The 21,440-nt window shown below is 45.4% G+C and overlaps 1 protein-coding gene across 23 annotated transcripts in view; it reads left to right on the forward strand.

Moving 5' to 3' along the window:
- The window catches only part of tcf7l2 (transcription factor 7 like 2), a 103,766-nt gene that overhangs the window by 75,289 nt on the left and 7,037 nt on the right, over window positions 1-21,440 (forward strand). For 9 of the 23 annotated variants that reach the window (XM_050060518.1, XM_050060534.1, XM_050060535.1 and 6 more), the window contains 7 exons: window positions 7,575-7,707; window positions 11,287-11,389; window positions 12,413-12,499; window positions 18,354-18,491; window positions 18,584-18,746; window positions 20,066-20,173; window positions 20,818-20,881. In XM_050060518.1, coding sequence (XP_049916475.1) covers window positions 7,575-7,707; window positions 11,287-11,389; window positions 12,413-12,499; window positions 18,354-18,491; window positions 18,584-18,746; window positions 20,066-20,173; window positions 20,818-20,881 — 796 coding nt within the window. Of the gene's footprint in view, window positions 1-1,714; window positions 1,846-7,574; window positions 7,708-11,286; window positions 11,390-12,412; window positions 12,500-18,353; window positions 18,492-18,583; window positions 18,747-20,065; window positions 20,174-20,817; window positions 20,882-21,440 lie in introns of those variants that run through there. The other 14 variants (XM_050060520.1, XM_050060527.1, XM_050060528.1 and 11 more) reach the window with 4 other exon arrangements.

Consider the following 21,440-nt stretch of genomic DNA (forward strand, 5'->3'; position numbering starts at 1 on the left):
GCTGTCAGAAATTATATTTGTGGTCATTTTAAGTTACTGTGAAAAATACAATTTCTTTATTTTCTTTTATTTTAAAAATTGTGTTTCTTGTTTTCTTGCTGCTTTATTAAACATGTAGATAATATTTCCCTAATGTGGGAACAAATATTTTCTCTCAGGCATGTAAGGAAAATATTTTATTTTATTGACACATATTTTAAAAACAACTCAGCAGATTTTAGGAGCACGTTTCCAGAGTAAAAAAAACTCAGAAGTGTTTGATGGAATTCCCCTTTAACGCAGCTTGTTCTCTGTGTGCTCTGCTGGCAAACAGATCTCTTGAATTTCCTTTGTTGAAAGAAAGTCTTGACCACGCGACGCTTATCATTTGACTTTAGTATTTAGACGCATAATGGATTTGAAGGTGAAATAGTTGCAGAGAATGTGGGGGGGGGGAAGAGGACGGTAAGGAGGGGCTTGAGGCCTTGTTCACATGAACCTTGAATGGAGACAAGAGTTGAGGGGGGAGTTAAGAGAAGAAGAATTGTTCTCCACTCTGAGGTATTGTTTAGAAAAAGGGTGAGACGGGTGAGGGAAATAAAGGATTGCGACGAAAGGTGCCACGTCCGTGTCAGAGTGAAGACTTTCCCTCCCTCTCCCTCGGTCCCCCCCCCCCCCCCTGGAAAGTGGGTATGAAGAGGGGACTGTCAGCATCACACAGATAAAGTGACTGTTGGCCACACTTTGCTGAGCCTGCCCTCCCTTTGTGGATGTTGTTGTGTCTTGTTCCTTTTTTTGTTTTTTTTTCCCCCTTCTATCTCTCTCCCTCTCCTGCTCTCTCCTCTTTGTCTCCATCTCTCGCCTTGCTCGCTTTACCTTGTAGCCAAAGCTTTTCAAGCTGCCAGTTCGTCTCTGGGCATCCTGGAGGCACAGCAGAGCCCACACACATACACACACATACTCTAAGAAACACATACACAGACCCAACGTACAGCAGGGATTTGGGTAATAACTGATTTTTGTGTGTGTGTGTGTGTGTGTGTGTGTGTGTGTGTGTGTGTGTGTGTGTGTGTGTGTGTGTGTGTGTGTGTTTGTGAGTATTTTTTTTTTTTTGCTGGAGTATTGCTAGTGGGAAGACTGCTGCAGTGCTGAAAAGCTGCTCACAGTAATTTTTCCTTCTCTCTGTCCACATTCTGGCTCTCACTTCTTGTACTTCTTGTCACCGGCATCAAAACTTTCACTGAGAAAGAAGAGGAGACTGCTGGTCGCTAAGAGCAAGAGCTTCTGTGGTTAGAGTGAGGGATTTTGGGGGATTTTTCTTTTTGTTTTTTTGTTTTTTTAAAGGATGGATGTGGGTGGGTGGGGAGGATTGTAGTGACTGTGTGTGTGTGTGTGTGTATGGGGAAACTAGGCCTCAGACCCTGAACGTGCTCTAAGACGCCTCAAGAGACACACACACTCTTAATGTCAAAAACCTGAGGGAACAATGGTCAGCCGGCCGCGGCAAAGAGAGGGGGGACGATAAACACCCGTGCACACGCACCCACACATGCCCAGCAACACACTCGCACACAGTGGAGGAAGGAGCCAAGGCAGAGACAGACAAAGAAGGAGGAGAAGTGGAGGAGAGAAGCGGCCAAGAGAAGCGAGAGGGCTTCTCCCCGGCGTAGAGAGGGAAGGAGGAGCTGGGGGGGCCAGGTGGAAGGAGGAGGAGACGGGGGCGGGGGTGGGACCGAGGGGGTCATGTACCCGCGGGATGGAGCTTCAGCCGGGCCGGAGGAGACGGGAGCCAAGGCAGGAGTCCTGGGCCCCGGGCTCTCTCTCCTCCAGCAGGTGGGCTGCTGGCACCTCAATCTGAGCAGCTGGGTGAGTAACTGCAGCACTGCTCCCCTGCTTCTTCACTGTCTCTGCTTTTTCTTACCACTGAAGGCTTTTAGCATTATTCTGACAGGTTGTTGTTGTTGTGGTGCAGGTTGGTAGTAGGTTGGCGAGGGGAGGGGGGGGGGGTGGTCTTTGGGTGGAGAGAGTCGTGGCCATCTGATTTTTAAGTGTTTAAAATGTGCTGCCACATGAAAACTTTTTGTGATATTTGTATTGAATATGCATGCTAACAGCTTGAACCGTGAACTGAAGCACCACACTTTTGTCATTGTCACACACTTTTAAATAAAACCCCAAATGTTATTGATGCTCTTAAATTGAGGCCTAAATAATAGACGTCATAAACACGGCACCCAAGTTAATTAAAAAAGTAGATTCTCAGAAACACGGTTCTCTCGAGAGGAATATTATTTACTTGACAAAACATTATTTGATCAGGCTCATGTCTTAACCATGAAATGTAAAATAAGATTTCAATAACCTCACAGATTAACATATTCCTTTGTTAATGTTGCCATCCAATTCAGATTCTTAATTGCCTGGCTTTCAACTCAAATTCTGAGGGGCTGATTGCATTTCAAAAGGCAGAATTCAGTCTGGCTCTTAACACTGTGATACAATATCACCTCTCAGAGAAGCCCCTTTAACTCAGGTACGAGAGCTCAAGAGGCTGTTTACATTGAAAAGAGAGGAAGAAAAAAAAAAAAAGGAGCTTTAACGCACGTGCGTCTAAGAGGCGATTTGTCTTCACAGAATACAACAGCTCCACCAAATACCACTTCATATTTAAGCTATTTGTGCGCAGTTTTTATTTGTCTGTGACATATCAGAACATGTCCTTTCTGTGATTCCATTTGATGTGCCGACTATCAAAGATGGGAAGCAAAAATAAATGGTGACGAACGACTTGAGTGCTAGCGAAGAGAGCAGGAGGAAGGGGAGCAAAGGCTCTGGCCCACATAATATTTTTGTTCGGCGCTCTGATCAAGCAGTCGGCATGTCACTGCAGCAAAGTGAATAGATTAACTTTTAAATATACCGTGGTCTCGGGAGCCCCTTGCCCTCTGAGACGCATCTTCTCTGCGAGAGAAAACTGATCAACACCTCCATATCTGCTTTTTAAATCCTTTTGCTCCCCCCTCTACAATTCCCAGGTTCTTAATATTGTGGAGTTTTCTCTCTCTCTCTCTCTCTCTCTCTCTCTCTCTCTCTGTCTCTCTCTCTCCAGTGATTAACCAAGAAATATTATTTCTGAAATGTAGCAGGGTTTTTTAATCAGCGTGGTATGCCGGAGGATCGAGGCTCTGATAAGCCTTTAATTTGTCAGAGCATTTCATATTCCATTGCCGTTAATCTCTAAGTATTCCTTTTAGATTGTCTGCTTGAATCTGAGGATTGATTTGACTGAGTGCTACCAGGGCCAGTGTGTGTGTGTGTGTGTGTGTTGGCTGGTTTGCAAGGAGATGAAGATCTTTAGCCTGGAGGGGGCACTCTATACCTCCCAGAGGAAAACAGCAATCATGTGTGTAAACAGATTTCAGCAGGACGACATTGAATGATACCAGATGATTCATTAGATCGGTGGCAGCACAGTTTGTACTTTTTGTTTTGCTCGAATCAAATAGTGCGCGCATACTCGCACACACGTACAAATTGCCTCCCAGTTTTGCTGTTTTGTGTGTGTGTGTGTTTTCTGTCACTCCATGTGCTTTGGACGTGGGCCACTTGCACGCTCAGGGAGAGGCTCAGGGCGCTCTGGCAGCTTTTTCTGCTTGCTTTGGAATTCGGAGGCCTGAGAGGACCCCAATCCATCACGGCACTGTCATCCCCACATCTCTCTCCTCTCCTCCCGGCCTCCCTTCCCTGCCCCGGCCTCACTACAGCTCATTAGCGCCCCGCAAGCTGTTGTGACAACTCATCATATCATGACATGAAGCAGAGAGACAGAGGCTCTAGCCCTCCTTCCCCCCCCCCCCCCACCCCCCTGGGCCCGCAAGGTCGCCACCTTCACATTTAGGGCTCAAATTGGCCCTGCGAGGTGCCACCAGGCGGAAATGCAAGGCCAACAGCTTTTTCCTGTCCGGCCTCCACCTCTCTGTCTCCNCCCCCCCCCCCACCCCCCCACCCCCCTGGGCCCGCAAGGTCGCCACCTTCACATTTAGGGCTCAAATTGGCCCTGCGAGGTGCCACCAGGCGGAAATGCAAGGCCAACAGCTTTTTCCTGTCCGGCCTCCACCTCTCTGTCTCCCCTCCCTTTGTCTCACTCCGTCCTGCTGTCACTTTCTCACCCCCTCTGCAATTCTCCTGTACCCCCCTCTCCCTCCCCAGAGGTCCGACTTGAAGCAGCTCATTCATTTGTCCACTTCCAAAAGGCTGTTTTCACACGGTGGCGCAACAGCATTAGTCTCCAGCTAGTGAGGGAAATATTTTACCCTTGAGGTAGCACTCTGGCTGTACGGGCACTGCAGATCCTAAGTTACTTTGTTAGAACTTTGAGAACAAAAAAAAGTGGCGTTTGTTAGCCATCATTTGCTCGTAGATGTACAGGTGTGGTAGAGGCTGATCACAACGACACAAAAGCAGAACATATTCAGGCGTATAAGCATCTTCTCCTTTGAGCATGTGAGCCTTGCAGCTGGAAATAAAGAAGAGAATAGAATAAATAGAGCCAAAGCAATATCAATAACATAACCAGAGGCGGCAACTCCTGCTTCTGTTTGTGTCTGCTGTACTTAAGTGTGCTGCCTGCACTTCACAGCACTGGCCTTCCTCAGCAGCAGGCGCTGTATGTGTCCTGGACGAGGAAAGAGTCAATGTGCTCATTGATGTTCGTACAAGAGTGTGCTCTCAAATTTTTCTGCAGGGTCTTTTGAATGCCAAATCTCTTTTTTGAGGCTCGAGAACCTGGTCTTTACGCGCCCACAGAGCGGTGTGTCTGTTTGTCTTCTGCTATATTTGTTTATTGTAATGACGGAGGTGGTGGGAAGGATGCGAGTCAGCGGGGGTGTAGGGGCAGGAAGTGTTCTTTCTTTTCCCCTGGCTTTTGTCGAGCAGGGAGAGTAAAAGCCTCCCACGTTGCCTGCTTTTGTTTCTCGCCGCTCTTTGGGCTCGGTGCGGCTGAAGCACCCAGCGAGCCTGCCAGACGAGTCCTGGGCTCGCATTGTCCCACAGTGGCCTACGGGGCAGGTGCTGGGCCCTGCTTTTCCGCAGGGGACCACTGGGTGCTGCCTTGACGTCAGTGGGAGACAAAGTGGATGATGCTGCCTGTGCAGTGATCACATGGCATGTAGGGTGAGCAGGTGAGCTTATTGAAGACATCAAACCACAGGAAGTCCACATCAGCTGACTCACTATAAATGCTTTGGGTGATTAACACTGTGGGTGTGAGCTTGACTGATGGCAGCTTTCACCCATGTCAACGGATCACAGGAAAGACCTGTAAAGGAATGTAAAAAGATAGAAAGCTGGGTAACAATTCACTGTTACGCCACCAACATTCTTGTCTGTAGAGGACTGAGCCGACTGTGGAGGCAGCAGTCAGTCCAGCTTTCCAGGGGGGGTAAAAAAAAAAGAGCACACTCTCAGACCACAAGTGACTATGATGTAAATCGGCTGGCTTCTAGCTCTCCCCGTCTCTCTCGGTCCCACACACACCCTCTCTAACACCCTCTGTCTAAATGTGGACTCAGTGGATGGGCATTTTGAACTGTCTTCTCAATGGCCGGGGCCCCTGGACAAAAGAACTCATTTAAATGGCCACTAAAGCTTTTCAGCACCGAGAGATGAAGAATTGACAACATTCTTTCACATCATTACCCGAGGGAGGAGCAGGGAGTCGTGAAGGAGGAGGTTAGGAGGTGAGAGATAGAGGGGGGGAAGGAGGGAGCGAAAGAGAGGGAGACAGAGGCCATCTTCTAGCATTCAGCTGCAGACTCATCAGCTGCATCTGGCAGCTGTCATAACCCCCATCCTGATTGTTTTTTCTACCAGTTTATTCTTTTTCATCCCACTATTCTAGATGTGCAGATCAGATCAGGAGCCCCAACGCAACGCCTTGGTTTGTGTTTCTTTTTAACGAATCCCATTCCGCCTACCGCCCCCTCCACCTCCACCCCCCCACCCGACACACAAACACACACACACCCCCAACCCCTCTCTCTGCTTCTCTCCTACATAGCCTTTTCAGCTCAGGGCTGTGAATGAGTCCCAGGAGTCTCTCTGCCTCCCTGGAGTTCTGCTGGGGTTCATTAATCTTTCATTGGGACCATGGCAATAGGGAATGCCCCCCTCTCCCTTCCTCCTCCCATCCTCCACTCCCCCACCACTGCCACTACAGAATAGAGGTCTAGCTGGCCAGGCTTGTACGAGCCATACAGATGGACAGCTTTAACTACCCCGGTGAAAATTTAGTACGGGGCTCTGAATGGACTGTTGGTGTATTAAGCTCTCGCATGGGCCCGATATTAACTTCAGCCTCAAACAGATGATTAGTTTGCAGCATTAAGTTCTGCTCACATTTGTCTCGCCCTGGGCCCACAGCTTTGCATGTGTATTGTCAATGAGCGTCGGGCAACTGAGCATCATTTGTATGTATGCCCCCCCTGCCAACATGTAGTCCCATTAATGTTTTTCAAAGTCTTTTGGAAATGTGCCACAGTGGAGCGCTTTTTTTTTTTTTTTTTTCTTGCATGGGTTAAAGTCGCTAATGAGGGTGTGTGGCCTACGAGAGAGCAGCTTGAACACACACATACACACACACACACGTGCACACAAGCAGCTTGGTGTCTCACTCCTCTCCCCCTGAACATATCATCCATGTTATGATAAGCCTGATTAGTGCTGCTTCTTTGACTGCTGAGGGCAGGATAAGGATGTGTGGGTAAAGAGGCGAGAGCAGCCTCTTCCACCAGCCTAATCTACAGCAGAGCTCTAATCTGGTTATTTTGTGGTCGGGGGGACTGTGTGTGTATTAGTGTCTGTCTCAGCCTGGCCTGATGAGAGGGGCTGAGCTCCGGTTAACGCAGAGGCCCACGGCAGCACACCCCTAAAGCTCCACTGTAATCTTTGGGTAATTGAAAAAAAAAGGGGGTCTGCACCACTTAGGAGCACAAAGAGAAGATTACATAGCTAAAACTAATTTGGCAAAAATGCAGAAATGGATTTTCAGCCCCACCTCCTCTCTCCTAACCCTTTTATTACAATACACCCCTACCCTCCGTGAACCAGGCCCTGGGGGAATAGATGAGGGGAAAGGGGAGCGGGGAAAAGGGGAGACCAAGGAGGAGGCTTGAGCAGAGCGCTGACTGGAGCTGCTAATGACTGTGGATTTACACGCGCTGCCTTGATTTCGTGGTTTACAGATGATCGATTACTTGACTGCAACCGTGGTTAAAAGTGCCTCATCACACATCAGACCCAAATGTGAACTGGCAACCCCCCAAGCCTCTTAGATTGTGTTACTGAATTCCAGGGTGACACCGCAGAAGTGTTTTTAATTACAAACCACACTATTTTCACTGTGGCTTGGCGGTTTGGCGCCTCGAGAGGACCATGAATTTGAGAGTTCTTCTTTCGAGAGCCTTCAGACCAAGTTGTAATTCTGTGGCAGGCGCCTGCAATCTATAACCCCGAACCCAAATATTAACACCCTGGCCTTTTTTCTTTTCTCTCTCCCTTTTCTCTCTCTGTATCCATCTTCTTCTTCTTTCTCTCAGTCTAATAAGGTTCCAGTGGTACAGCACCCTCACCATGTGCACCCTCTCACGCCTCTGATCACCTACAGCAATGAGCACTTCACACCGGGGAACCCCCCACCTCACCTACAGACAGACGTGGATCCCAAAACAGGTAAAGCATTTTTCCACTGCATGCATCTATATGTTTGGCTAGCAACATGCTACTTAACAGATTGCTGCAAGACTGAGCATGGGATGTATAAAGAGAATCTAATACAGCGTTGGAGGCGGAGGCCTGGTCATTCCTATAAAAATTGCTCAGCGGCACATGAAGCCAAAAAAGTTAAGTTTCTGCAGTATGAAATAACCCAGATCTTCTGCACTTTGGGGCCCATGAAGCAGGTGCACTACAGACTTACAGCGACTGAGTGGTTAACGTCTGGTTTAGCTCTCTGTGCAGCTCTTCAAGATTTTCAGAATATTATCAGACCAAATGGATCAAGTCCCCATCGTGAAACAAGTTGTTTTGCCAGGGTTGTGATGCTCAAATTAATTTATCCTCTGATTTACAGATGTCTCTTTCACAATGTAAGTCTATGGGAACAAGGCTCATTGGGTCTCATGGCATCATGTGATGGACCCAGACGTTGTAATTCCTCATTCGGCCACTATGTAAAATTGGCTTCAGAGCCCGGCACTGTTCCTGGGGTCTTGGGAATGAGTTCTGAAACGGGAAGTGAGTTAACATTTTAGCCCTTACGGTTCCCTCGACTTTAAGTCAATAGGTTTGTTGAATAGGTTTTTGGTTTGAATCCTGAAATGAGGTCTGTGGTTAACACAAGCTAAAGGAATTTCACGTTTCGTTAGCTTTTATGTGTCCTAAACAAGACGGTTGCTAACAAGTGGCTAAGTGACACTACAGAGCGTCATCACAGCGAACACAGCCTCGTTGTGGTGGTGATGCTGAAGTCATGCGACCGTGGTGTACCTCCTTTATAGCCTAACTTTAGCTTTTTACTTTCGGCGATTGCATTTACACCTCAGAAATCAGAGAGTGACGCTCATTTGTTAAGATGTCTCGCTGAACAAAACACAAGTCCCATTGGCTTTTTGACGAGGAAACCAGGGCGACGCAACTTCCGGATCGGCCCACAGAAAAACGTTATCCCTGCCGCACTCTTTTCCTGCTAAAAACACCGTTAGAAAACAGCACAGTAAAGGTGTCAGGATGAAACTTCTGAAAACCTCAAGAAGTTGAGAAAACCACAGACGCAGCTCTCCTTAGATGAGGCACTCCAGCTCTTAGAGAGTGTTTGCACCGATGGGTGTGTAAATGTTTTATTATGCCCTGCCACCATGGTTCACATATACAGGGCTCTGTTTGTCTTGATGGCGTCTGTCTGTCTGTAGACACAGTCTTGTAAAAACAACTCAAGATTGAATGATAACTCATAAGTCATATTTACAATATGAAAGATTAGACTGCATTGTTAAACTACTGTCCTGCTCAATATTGATATAATGTGAGGAAGTATTATGGAATAGACATTTTCCCATGCATTGCTTATTTAATGACCCCAGAATCATAACTAGGACTGTTTAAGAGGTTGTGATAGTTACAGCAGGACAGAGTTGTAGTCGTCTCTTGTTGACAACTGCAGCTCTCATCTGTTACTGATTGATGTAGCTATCACGCTCATTAACGTGGTTTGGCTTCGGCGGAAAGTGGCCTCACATTCAAGAACAAGAACCTGAACGGTGGCTCTAAAACCTCTCGTAAAACATGGAATTCAGCAAACAACCACGACTTCTCATGACCGCACCTCCATTTGCCAAGACTCAAAACAAGACGGCCACTGTAGTTGGAGTTCCTCACATCTAAATACCAGGGACCAGAGTCCTCAAAGAGAGTCTGCTCGGAGTGATGTCCTCGACTAAAAAATCAAAATGGATACCTGAGCACTTGGATCTATACAGATTTTCGATGATCGGCTCTGTCAGAGCTGTAGTTATGTCTCCGCAGCCTGTTGCTCCTGCAGAGTCCACGTTTAGCAGTCAGATTCTGCCCACACAACTCTCCCACAACCATTCAGCATACATTTTTAGGCAATTTCATTCATTTCCGCGAGCGTCTTGACCCAGCACTTCATTTCGTTAACTGTCATTCAGCCCATCCTTTCAGGTTAATGCATTTGCGGTGCGAGGAATAATTTCATGCTTTTCAGTGGTCTCTGGTGGATTCAGTCAGTGTTTTAGGTAATAATGTTCCCTTATTATGATGGCCCTTACAAAGGGGAAATAATGCGCCAGCTGCTGTTTAATGTAGTGCTTAATGGGGCTGCTTAATTGGGCTCAGTGTTTAATTAATTAATGAGCTATATTAGGTCTTCCAGCGCTGGGTGGCGATGGGATAATGTTCGCAGTGCTTTCCTTTTTAATAGAATTTGCCTTTGTTATAGCTGTACTCCAAGAAGAAAGTTTTCCGCTTAGACAGCGCAGCACATTGTCCATCAGTAACAGAATCCCCCTCGAGTCAGTTCCTGGATAACCTGGATCAGCTGCAGAGTTTGGGTGTAGCCCCCAACACGGGCCAAGTTCTGATCTATTAAGATCGATCTGGCTCTTCTTCGGCCGTGTTGGCACTGGTCAGAAATATCCGCAACAACAGCTGCACAGACGAGCCAGCTGTGTGGAAGGAACGCACGTAAAGCCAAAATGAAAGTCCCCCGAGTTCCTGCTCTACTGAGCGCACACACCTCCCCGCTGTGCTTTTACACATGTCTAGTGTTCCCTGTTTCAAGTTTGTCATGAGAGAGAAAGTTATTTTTACACCCGGCTGTGTACGAGACCTTTTCAAGGCATTCATTCAGGGCAGCTTGTCGATGCAGTTTCTTCGCCTGTCAGCTGCCACGGAAAGCAAAGGCAACACCGCGGACGCTGCGATTGCTCGGCGATTCCCTCAACGAGAGCTGTCCTTAAATTGGACATCTTTGTCACTGTGCGTCTGTGGGGGGATAAACAAAATTTGGTTGCGTTTTTATGTTAAATCTGAGGATCAGGCGGATGAATAGAAACCAGCAAGCCAGTACGTACATCAATTTTGTCATTAACTGTATCATAGGCGTAGCTTTTGAACAGTCGGCCATTATCTGAGTCAAAGTACTTCAACCTAAAAGGAATTTGCAGCAAATCTGATGCTGACTTTCAGCTCATGATCTTAACTGTTGCATATATTCTAATATTGGCTTATTGATGTATAATATCACATAGAATCCATATCCATCCGGCCAGAGCGTCAGTGTAAATCAGCCTGACTCAACCCAGAGCCCCGTATTAGCAGCTCTCTGATCACAGAGGAGGCTTTAATTATATTGTTGTGTTTTGTTAACTTCTAAACCTCAGTCATTTTATATAATTAATCTTCTGAATCAGTAGACAAATGTGACAAGAATCGTGTTGGTGTTCTCTCCTCACCTCTCTCCCCTCTGCCTCTTCCAACACATTGTGCCGCCGCCGCCGCCTCAAAGGCCTTTGATCAGGAAGTGTGATTTAGCACTGTGTACATGCGAGCAACAAGCCCTCTTCCTCCTCCTCATCCTCCCATCTGCACTCCTGTGATGTCTGCCCCGTTCAGATGTGAAAACTCTCGACAAAGAATGAATTCAGCACTGACAAAGATTTGGTTCTCTCTCTGTCATCATCCTGTCTGTCCACCTCCTCCCTGCTCCTGTCATCCTCCTTTCTTCCACAGGAATTCCAAGGCCTCCACATCCTCCAGATATATCTCCTTATTACCCACTGTCACCTGGCACTGTCGGCCAGATCCCTCATCCGTTAGGATGGCTAGTACCACAGTAAGCAAATCCTTTCTTTCTTTAATACTCTTTCTACAGTATTCCCTTATGGCTTGAGTGAAAAGGCTCACAACACCCACATATTGTCATGATTAATAAACTGTATATCAAGCCAAATCATTAAAGAGAAAAGCAGCAACAACAGAAGCAGACATTACCTTACATGTGTGTGTACACTGTACAGCAGGATGTTGTTCTTTATGTACACAAAGTCAATTATGGAAGCTGTCTCTGTCTCATCTCGGTCCCCAGAGTGGGTCCTCTCTTTGTTTACGGCCTCTTCAACTCAAACTTGATCCCTTAACTTTCGAACACACTCGCTCCTGGACCACAGCAGCCCACGGCAGCTTCCTCGGGCCCTCGCCAACCTCAACTTGCTACTTTGTGGCAAATACTATTTTGCATGTCTCTGTATGGTCCAATTAGAGTAATGAACCGTGATTGCCCGTATTTTACCCACAATTCCACACGGGGGCTCTCCCCTGGTAACTCTTGTCAACACTTGTTAATATGACAAAAGGCTACAAATTAAGCTCTGTTAATTTAATGTTTTCTCACCGCGATCTAAATACCGAGAGAGGCCCCGAGCGCAGCCATGGCGCCCTTTGATTTGCTGCACTTTATTTTGGTATAAATTTACATTCATTATTGTTTGTCTTTGGATGTGTAGACCTCAATTAGCGTGATGGCTCCATTAAAGAGACCCGCGCTTCGTCTTTAATTATCACAACAAAACACCTAGTTCCAGCTTGGGGAGGAACAGGGCCCCACTCTGTCGACACCGAGCGAAGGGTTATGAAATTTAATTAGCCATTGCTATCAAGATTTGTGGCATTCAAATTGTTCAGAGTTTTCCTCCCTTTGATCTGCGCTCTGCAATCCCCTAGATTTTTGTCCTGATCAAATGAGAATAAAGAGGCCCACGGTGGGGAGAGGAGAGAGGCAGAGGGCTTTAACTTCTCCTCTTCCATCAACCCTGTTCCTTTACCTTTTCGCCTTTCTTCTTTTCTTCTCCCTTCCCAGGCAAGGTCAACCTGTTTATCCAATCACAACAGGGGGTTTTAGACACCCCTACCCAACTGCGCTCACTGTCAACGCATCCATGTCAAGGTGAGTTGAGACCTAGGAGCTAAACACGCACTCTTCCTCACTCCCTCGTACATTTATTGTGTGTTTGTGTTGGCTGTGAGGGCAATGCGCAAGCAACACACATGCACGCTCGCACACACAGAGACAGTGAGCAGCAACTTCTCCCTTAAGGAGACCCCGCGCTCCCCATCTCTGTGTTCAAAAGGCCAATTCTCCAGTGTGGAGCTCCAGCTAGCATGCTCAAATATTAATTATATTTATCATTTTCTAATGAGGCCCCTGAAGAACGTTTACCCCCACTGCATGTCAGGCAGATCTGAAATGAGCTGGGGCATGTCCATGCTGTGAGTTTGAGCAGCCAGACAGATAAACAAACACAGCAACACTTTGAAGGGGGGACTAGATGATTTAAGCCGGGGCCTGACACTTGGCTAGTGCTTTGGTCCAGCCCATTAGGGTCCAGCTCAAGTGCTGCTGTGGACATTAGTGCACCCATGGGGGGTATGTGTATTTGTTGCCATCTTGTATACATGTGTGCGTGTTTGTCAGTCGGTGTTAAACTACTTACTGTTCCCTTGAGGGACGCATGTCCTCTATATTGTGTGGAAAAGAATTAATTTTAGATGACTAAAAGCCCCAAAAAAGCAACAACACAAAAACAAACAGCTTGCTACTCCAGTGCCTCCTCCTCCTCCTCCACCTCCTCCTCCACCTCCCTCCCCTCTATACGCCCTTGCAGCAGGGGACTGTGGAGAGGGCTGGTTTAGAGTCTAGGGATGAGGCCAAGCTTCAGTTTAATTACAGCCTGATTGGAAAAGCAGCTCCTGAGGGCGGCGTGTTTAGACCTCTGTGACATTGATGGATCATGTAGATGCAGGGAGGGAGGAGTCACGAGGGGGAATGACATTTTTTAAAGCCAAGAGAATAAGGGAAAGCTGAGTTTGCAAGCTCTAGAAAGTTCAGTTTTGCAGCCTTTTTTTTTTTTTTTTTTGCTGTCAAACTGCGCTTTAAATACATACAGCATCAAACATTACATTTAAAGAAGAGGTGTCTGGATCAGAGTCAGATTTGCCACTCCCGAACAAGTCTCAGGTGCAGGGGGTCAGACGGCGGGCCTGTCCAGACATCAGCATCTGGCAGCAGCACCCAGCCAACCTGGGCTTTAAGTGACTGCTAATTTGGTCCCTTAATGACAGCCTCTACATTGTGATCATCTTATTTCCAGTGCGGCTAATTGAATATACTGGCTGGGGTGTGGGTGGGGGACTGGCCATGGGGAAGAGCTAATGCCCTGTGATGAGGCCCCTAATTGAATTAGTATAACTGAATAGATGGAGGGCTGTGGGAGCTCTCTGGAGAATGGGAGGGTTTAACACTTGTAGAAAAAAAAGCTAAACTCTGGCTTTGACAGGGAAAAAAAATCAATTTGTTTGACAAAATCTAGTAAAAATCAGTCTAATTGTGTCAGCAAAAATGGCAGAAGCCTTTCAAACGCAGCCTTCAGCCAGTCGGTTTTGTTCAAAGAATGGACCGGGCTGTTGTGATAGCTCAAACGATTTGTAGGGAGCAGGCTGACTGGAGGAAATCGGGAGAGAAAAAGACATCCTGGCCTTGTACTCTTGTCGGGAGCCGATTCTTTGCAGGAGCGCGCCGCTTCAGTATCAGTCCCCTGTGCCATAGCCCGAGCTGAATTAGGATGCAGGGAAGGAATCTGGTACCTGGTAGTCCTGCAATGAGCACCTTACACCTAGGTCCTGTTAAAAAATGCATTCTTTTTGGATGGCAGGGAAAAGGAGCCAAGGAGAGAAGAGACAGTCAGCGGAGCAAATGAAAGACATTATTTTGATAATGGGGTTGGAGCCGGTGCAGGTCCCTGATATTGTGTGTGCGTGTGAATGTATGTGTGACAGGTAGGAGGATGTGAAGGCCCCTTTGCCCCTTATGCTTAAGCCTGCCCTTTGATATGTTCCCCCATCATCTTTTCCTTGGGAACGGGAGAAGCGCACTGGCCGGATCATTATACATTAAACAGGCACGGGGGCTACTGCTTCGCATTGGCAATTAAATGGCACTGGCTGACACTGGGCTTGCTGCGCCTGTGACCCCCCCTCACCCCCACCCCAACACCGCCAGCCATTCTTACCTTTTTAGATTGAGATGTAGGAGCCCCAGGGTCGGGGTGGGTGGATGGGTGGGGGTCTCCGCTGCTTCTCCCTCTCTGTGTTGGTTAAATTGGTCCAAGGCGCCGCTTGCCGCTGATGAGCCCGGATGATGATGATGATGCCCCCACGCTTCAAAGGGATGGCCGTCATGTTTAAACCATAACCTGGGCCATGCAGTGGCAGCAGGAGGAGAAGGGGGGGGAGGAAGAGGGGAAGCGAAGGAGTGTGGAGGTGGTGAGGGGACAGGGAGGAAAAGAGAAGAAGAAGAAGGAGAAGAAAAAGAGAAGAAGAGGAGAAAAAATAGATCTTGGAACAGAGGAAATTTTAACAAGTGCACAGAGAGAGAAGGAGGGAGGGTGAACAGGGAGAGAGGAAACGGAGTGAGCGAGGAAAATGCAGCAGCCCTAATGATGGGCGATATGCAGCCACTGCTGCCGAGCTCCCCATCAACGGATGACATGGCACAAACACCAATGTGTCAGTGATGAAGGGAGAAGAGGGGAAAGGAGAAAAAGAGGGAAAGAGTTTGAGGGGGGAGCGCACTGGCACTCCCCTGAGATGGCCTCCAACAGAAAGTAGTTGTTCCTGGCGAGTTTATCCTCATCATTATATTCTGGCTCGGAGCCATGCAGCCAGACACAGCCGGATAATGAGCTGCTTTAAAAAAAAAAAAAAGAATTATTCCTCCTTTTTTTCTTCTCCTTCATCCTCCTCTCTTCTCTTAAATTTGTGTGTGGTCACGTGGAGCTGAGGTGCCACGCTGTAAACATGCGCATGCAGATAGACGCGTTCAAATAATCTGGCACAAATAATTAGTGTCATACATACACTGGCACATACAGTGCAGCAGTGTCTTATGGCTGTTGTAGCCAGTGAAACGATTTCATAAATAAGGGTTTCTGGCCTCGATATGTGGAGCGGGCTGGAGACGACGGAATGATGATAGGAGCGTAGAGGGATGAAGATAAAAATGTCAGTGCTGCTGACAGTGCTGAACTGGCAGAAAAGAATGGGAGGAAGCAAATAGAGACCCAATACCTGAAGTGATACTAGACTTTGATAGAACATTTTAATCTAGTTTGCAATATTCCTTGATAAGACATAATGGTTCAAGCTTTACCCCTCCAAAACCTGGCATTTTCATATCAGTGCCACTGCTAAAAAATGCTGCTTCCTCAAATATAAAAATGAATTGAAGTTATATGTTGGCATTTGGATGAAAGACAGAGAATTTTATCGTCATTTAAATCTTATTTGGAAACCATTTCCTCAGCTATCATAGGTGACAATTAGGGATGGGAATAGGGAACTGGTTTCAGTTGAGAATCAGCTCCAAATCGTCTGATCCATTGGAATTGTATGCCTCTGAGCTTATTTGCTCCTTTTATCAATGCCAGCAAATTTTTCTGACAATTGTGCATTGCAAAACAATGACGTCAAATAAGAGTATCTGCACATTTTTTAGTACAAATTTAATGACTTTTAAGACGATTTTAATGCCTCTACAAGGAAAACAAAAAAACCAATACCATCACTGTGATGAAAGAAATCAACAACCTAGACTTGTAGTGTTTTTTAAATAGGTTATGTAGCTTTAGAAATATCAGACATAAAAGAACAATTCATCTTTCAGTTCATCAGGAACGACTCCATGGGCATGGTGCTAGCATAGCACTTGACGAAGTTCACATTTCGCTTCGTACGCTTCACTGGATGATGTCAGCCAGCCACTGTAAATGTTGTCCTTCAACCACTTAGTGAATTTGCTTTGACCATGTCTGAGCCTGCATTGCTTGCTCATAGCACCGCGTTCTTGTACTTTTACCTCATTTCCCACGGTAGCCCTCAAATCAGAAGTTACACATTTCTCTTCTAGGTTTAGATCCACACAAGGTGCACTACTGCTATCTACTAAGCAGTAATGTACAAACAAATAAGTAGTGGACATTGTGGAGATGGTAACTGTTGTGCGATATAACTTGCTAGAAACAACAAGGAAAGGCCATGGCGGAGGGGAGGTCCAAAGCTTCATTTTACGAAGAAAGTAACAACAGTGCTGCTTGTAATGATTGTAAAAAAATCGTGTCAAGTTAGGAGGAAAACATCAGCCATATGATGCAACAACTTCGTACACTACCTGTGCTTAAATTCCAGGAATACCATGTATTTGACGCTCTACGCATGAGTGCTGCTGCTTACTAGTCAAGCAGCGCGTCCATTACCGAGGGAAATACATAAACATTTAGGGGTGGGAATCACCAGAGGGCCCATGATTCAATATTATCGCGATACTTTTGTCAGTGCACAATATTGTTGGGATTTTATACATTGTGCAATACGCTGAGTAGAGCGATAAAATATATTGCGATATATCGTGATTTATTTCCTTTATTCAACTGCAAATTATGTTCCCAAAGAAAAACTTTGTCAAAACCTGTTTTATTCATTATTTGTAAGCGCATATAAAATTTCTCATGCCAGTCATTTTTATGGCAACAAAATGTATCTAGAGGACTTAAAAGCAATTGATTTTATTATTCTAATAGGCTATGAAAAGTCTAATTTGTATTTGCAATGTTAATCATTTCTATAATAAAGAAAATCGATACTATATTGGCACACAAAATATTGCGATACTGTGCTGTATTGATTATATTACCCACCCCTAATAACACTAGTGCCGCACAGGCAGGCTTAACATAGTGATTTTAAACATTGTGCGATATGCTTTGACTAATAAAAATCTAAATGAAAACAAAATTCTGTACAAATATTTTAGCATTTCATCGCCACTGTGTTCAGACTCAGAGATAGTAAAACAGTTGCATTAACACTGAAAATCTGGATCAGGAAGCAATAAGGGAATCAATAAAGAATGAGAGCGATAAGCAGAATCAATATTGGCATTGTTATCAATAGAATCTTAGCTATTCCCATCCCTATTGACAGTTATGAGGGCAGGTGCAAGCCTAATGTGAGGGGGGGGGGGGGGGGGGGTTCAGCACTGATAAAAGCTATGGGAGGCACTGATACTACATCCGCCTGCACACTCTCAGTAACTACTCTGAATAGACTAGTTCAAGGTGCATAGAGCCCTCAAGCTAACACGTTAAATTGAATCTATTACTTGAATTGTTGCCTGTATTTGTTGGGACACTCTTGATAGAGATTATAAATCTCAATGAGGTTGTGATTTAATAAAGGTGAAGAAATGCACTTGGCTCAAGTGTTCACTGTGTAGGTTTTTTTTTTAGGTTGTTCAAAAAAGGGCATTCAAGAGATTTATCCTTGTGCGCTTGCACTTAATTATTGCCACACAATGTAGTGCTCATGCTTTTGAGTTATATTTTATTGATGGTTTGGTGATGGTTTGCCATAATTTGCTGTTAAACCTTATGCGTGAAGTGTGTAGTTGTCCAGGCTGAATTCTGTGCTCAAATTAAATTGTGTGACATTTGATCCGACACTCAGTTTGAGTAGTAAAATCAAACAGGTTGTGAATACAGGAATCAGCCTTGGACATTTTTATGTGGATGTTTGTATGTGCATTTATGTCTTTTTTGTGGCTAAAGGCCAATTCCATTTCTTTGAGAGAAATTGAAAACCCGCTATTTACTTTGAGAGATGGAAATGGAATTGAGCCCCTTTAGTCTTGTGTATACATGTGCTCCATCTTCTCATTTCACCCGTGTCCATTCTGACGATTTACACAGTCTTCTGTCCTCTAGGTTCCCCCCACACATGGTGCCCCCTCACCACAGTTTGCACACCACGGGCATCCCACACCCAGCCATCGTCACACCCAACGTCAAGCAGGAATCCTCCCACAGCGACATCTCTCTCAACAGCTCGTGAGTAGACTTTCACTGCCCCTGAACGCACGTTTCAGTCTCGGTTGTAGGTTTGACTCTGTTCACCTTTGTCACCCTCTGCTCCTCCACAGGAAACAGTCAGACGCTAAAAAGGAAGAGGAGAAAAAGAAACAGGTCCACATAAAGAAGCCCCTGAACGCCTTCATGCTCTACATGAAGGAGATGCGGGCCAAGGTCGTGGCTGAGTGCACACTGAAGGAAAGTGCTGCCATCAACCAGATCCTGGGGCGGAGGGTGAGTCCTGACAGATCACTGGACGTACAACAACACTGTAGTGATCAGACTTAAGGGTTCATCACAGTGGTTCCCAGTCTTGGTGCTCGGGACCTTCCACCCTGCTGATTTTACTGCAAACATGGGCTGATTTTCATCTGGGGTTTAAGCTGAATGAATGCACCTTGGTGGCAGAGAAGACAAGCAGAGATGGGGTAATTGAGGACCATGATAAAAAGGTTTTTATGGTGACCTGATGGCCCAGTGTTGCACAGGGTGTTTGCACGTCCTCAAAATGTCTTTAATTTGATAAACATTAGGCCCTAATAAAAAAAAGGGATTTGTGTGATCTTAATTGCCACAGACATTTCATCTTATTTAATTTATCTATCTTAATTCAAAACAAGTCAAGCTCTTCTGTGTGTAAGTCCACATTTCTTATATTACAAAGCTTTAAACCACTGAACTTTAGGTTACAAAGGTAACCCCAGTTCTCTGATAACATAAGTGGAACCTAATACTTTCTTTTTACTTCATACTTACCACCTACCTGTGAGCAAATGTAGATTATATGGCTGCAACTAACAATCATTCTCCCGATTATCACAATTAATTGATCACTAAGTCTTTAGAATGTAAAAAGTGTTCATCAAGAGCCCAAAGGGATGTCTCCAGATTGCTTCTCTTGTCCAACCAACAGTCTGAAACCCCAAAACTCTTCATTTATTGTCATAAATGACACAGAAAAGCAGTAAATTCTCACATTTAAGATGCTGGAGCAGCAAAAGTTTGACATTGTTGCTTGAAAATTTGACCGAAATGATGGATCGACAATCAAAATAGTCGGCGATTCATTTTCTTTTGATCAGCTAATCGATTAATACACTCATCATTGCGGCTCTTGTAGATGTATCTATGTTTATTTTATTTAGAAAGGGACAGTGCACTTTAATCAACATGATATAAGCACTGGTAATAAAACAATGACATAACCATATAACCAGAAACATTACGAACATACTATAGTACAACATAAAACCACATTCAATAACCATATTCCGACATAAAATCTACCTCTGCATGAAACCACAACCTTAAATTTATACTTACCCATAATGCTTTAATAAAAAAAAGACGATTTGTCCAAACATCAGTCGCAAATGTGTTTTAAAATGATCTTTAAAAGCCCTTAAGAGCATTAAATCTAAGAGTCTTGATACCTGTAGACACCCTGATTTCAAATTGAAGTCCTATGCACAACCTGTATGCTATCTGCTTCCTGCTCATGATGAAAAATCTTTCTCTCTCTTTCTCTTCCTGTCTTGTTTTTCCTCTTACAGTGGCATGCCCTATCGCGGGAGGAGCAGGCCAAGTACTACGAGCTGGCCAGGAAAGAGCGACAGCTCCACATGCAGCTGTACCCCGGCTGGTCAGCACGAGACAACTATGTAAGTTTTTAAGTTTACAAGTCGGGGGGCCTCTTCTTTTCCCCTCTCACTAGGTGACAGGACCAGGATGAGCTCTTTGTTTTCTATCTAGCCTGAGGGATCCCTTTTTTCTTGTAACTTTCTTTTGATGTGCATATCTGAGACCTAAGCCCACCTTATTGTGACACGAAGGGATATTTGTAACAAAGTCCGACCCTGATGTTGTTAATATGGATCCTCGGTGAATGTTTTGCGCCTCAGACACATTAGCACGCAGACTCTAATCAGCTTCGTCCAGTTTTGGGATCGAGCTGACCAATCATCCACGAGCAGCCTTAGAGAAATCTGTCTCCCAAAGCAGAAGCTCGTCAAGACGTCTAGATGTTCACAGAGCAGAGGAAAATGAGACAAAAGATTACAGACAAAAAAGAAGAAAAGAGTAGAGAAAGACAGAGAGAAGGGAGAGTTCTGGTCTGGCCTGCAGTGGCTGATACAAACCGGAGGGCAGAGACAGAAAGAGGAAGAAAAAACAGGCAGAGAAAGAATGAATGAATAAATAAGTAAACACAAAGAAGAGTCCTATTCTCTGTTTCATGTTTTGGGCATTCTGCAATATAATAACTAAGGTTCCTGTCTGTGTCTATTTTTTTCTTTCTATTTTTTTGGCGGCTAACCAACAGGGGAAAAGGAAGAAGAGAAAAAGGGAAAAGCAGCAAGCAGAGAGCAATGGTAAGTGAGCTGCAATTATCTCCCATATTAGAAGAGCCCCATCATGTGTCAGGCAGATGTGACATCTTGCAAGATAAAAGTCAAGCTAGTTTTTTTGTGTTATGTTTTTTTGTGTGTGTGTGTGTTATTGTGCCTGGCTTTTTTCTTTCTTTCTTTTTTTTTTGTATAGTTATGCTACCCAATGCAATATTTAAATGGTAGAGTTGCTTGTAATACCCCCCTTTTCCCATTTTTCCCGAGCCTTCCCCAGCTAATAACAACTGAATATGCATGACCCCCCCACACTCCTCACCTCCCCTCTTGACACCCCCCTCCTCCCTCCCCTCCCCACTTTGCCCCTTAGCGTTCTGGTATTGTGATATGTATGTTTTGAGAATGTGAAGTTGAAGCATTGTGAGAGCCATTAACTTTGCTAGTGTTGTGTGCGTGGCCCCGTTTTATAATGCCTGTGCCCTGCAGATAGCCTGCACTACTGTACTCTGTGTGTGTGTGGGTGCGTGTGTGTGTGTGTGCGCGCGCTTGTTGGGCTGCCCCTTGCTTGCTTTCATGCATGCTTTTA

This window comes from Epinephelus moara, chromosome 13 (genome assembly GCF_006386435.1).
Source record: "Epinephelus moara isolate mb chromosome 13, YSFRI_EMoa_1.0, whole genome shotgun sequence".
Lineage (NCBI taxonomy): Eukaryota > Metazoa > Chordata > Actinopteri > Perciformes > Serranidae > Epinephelus > Epinephelus moara.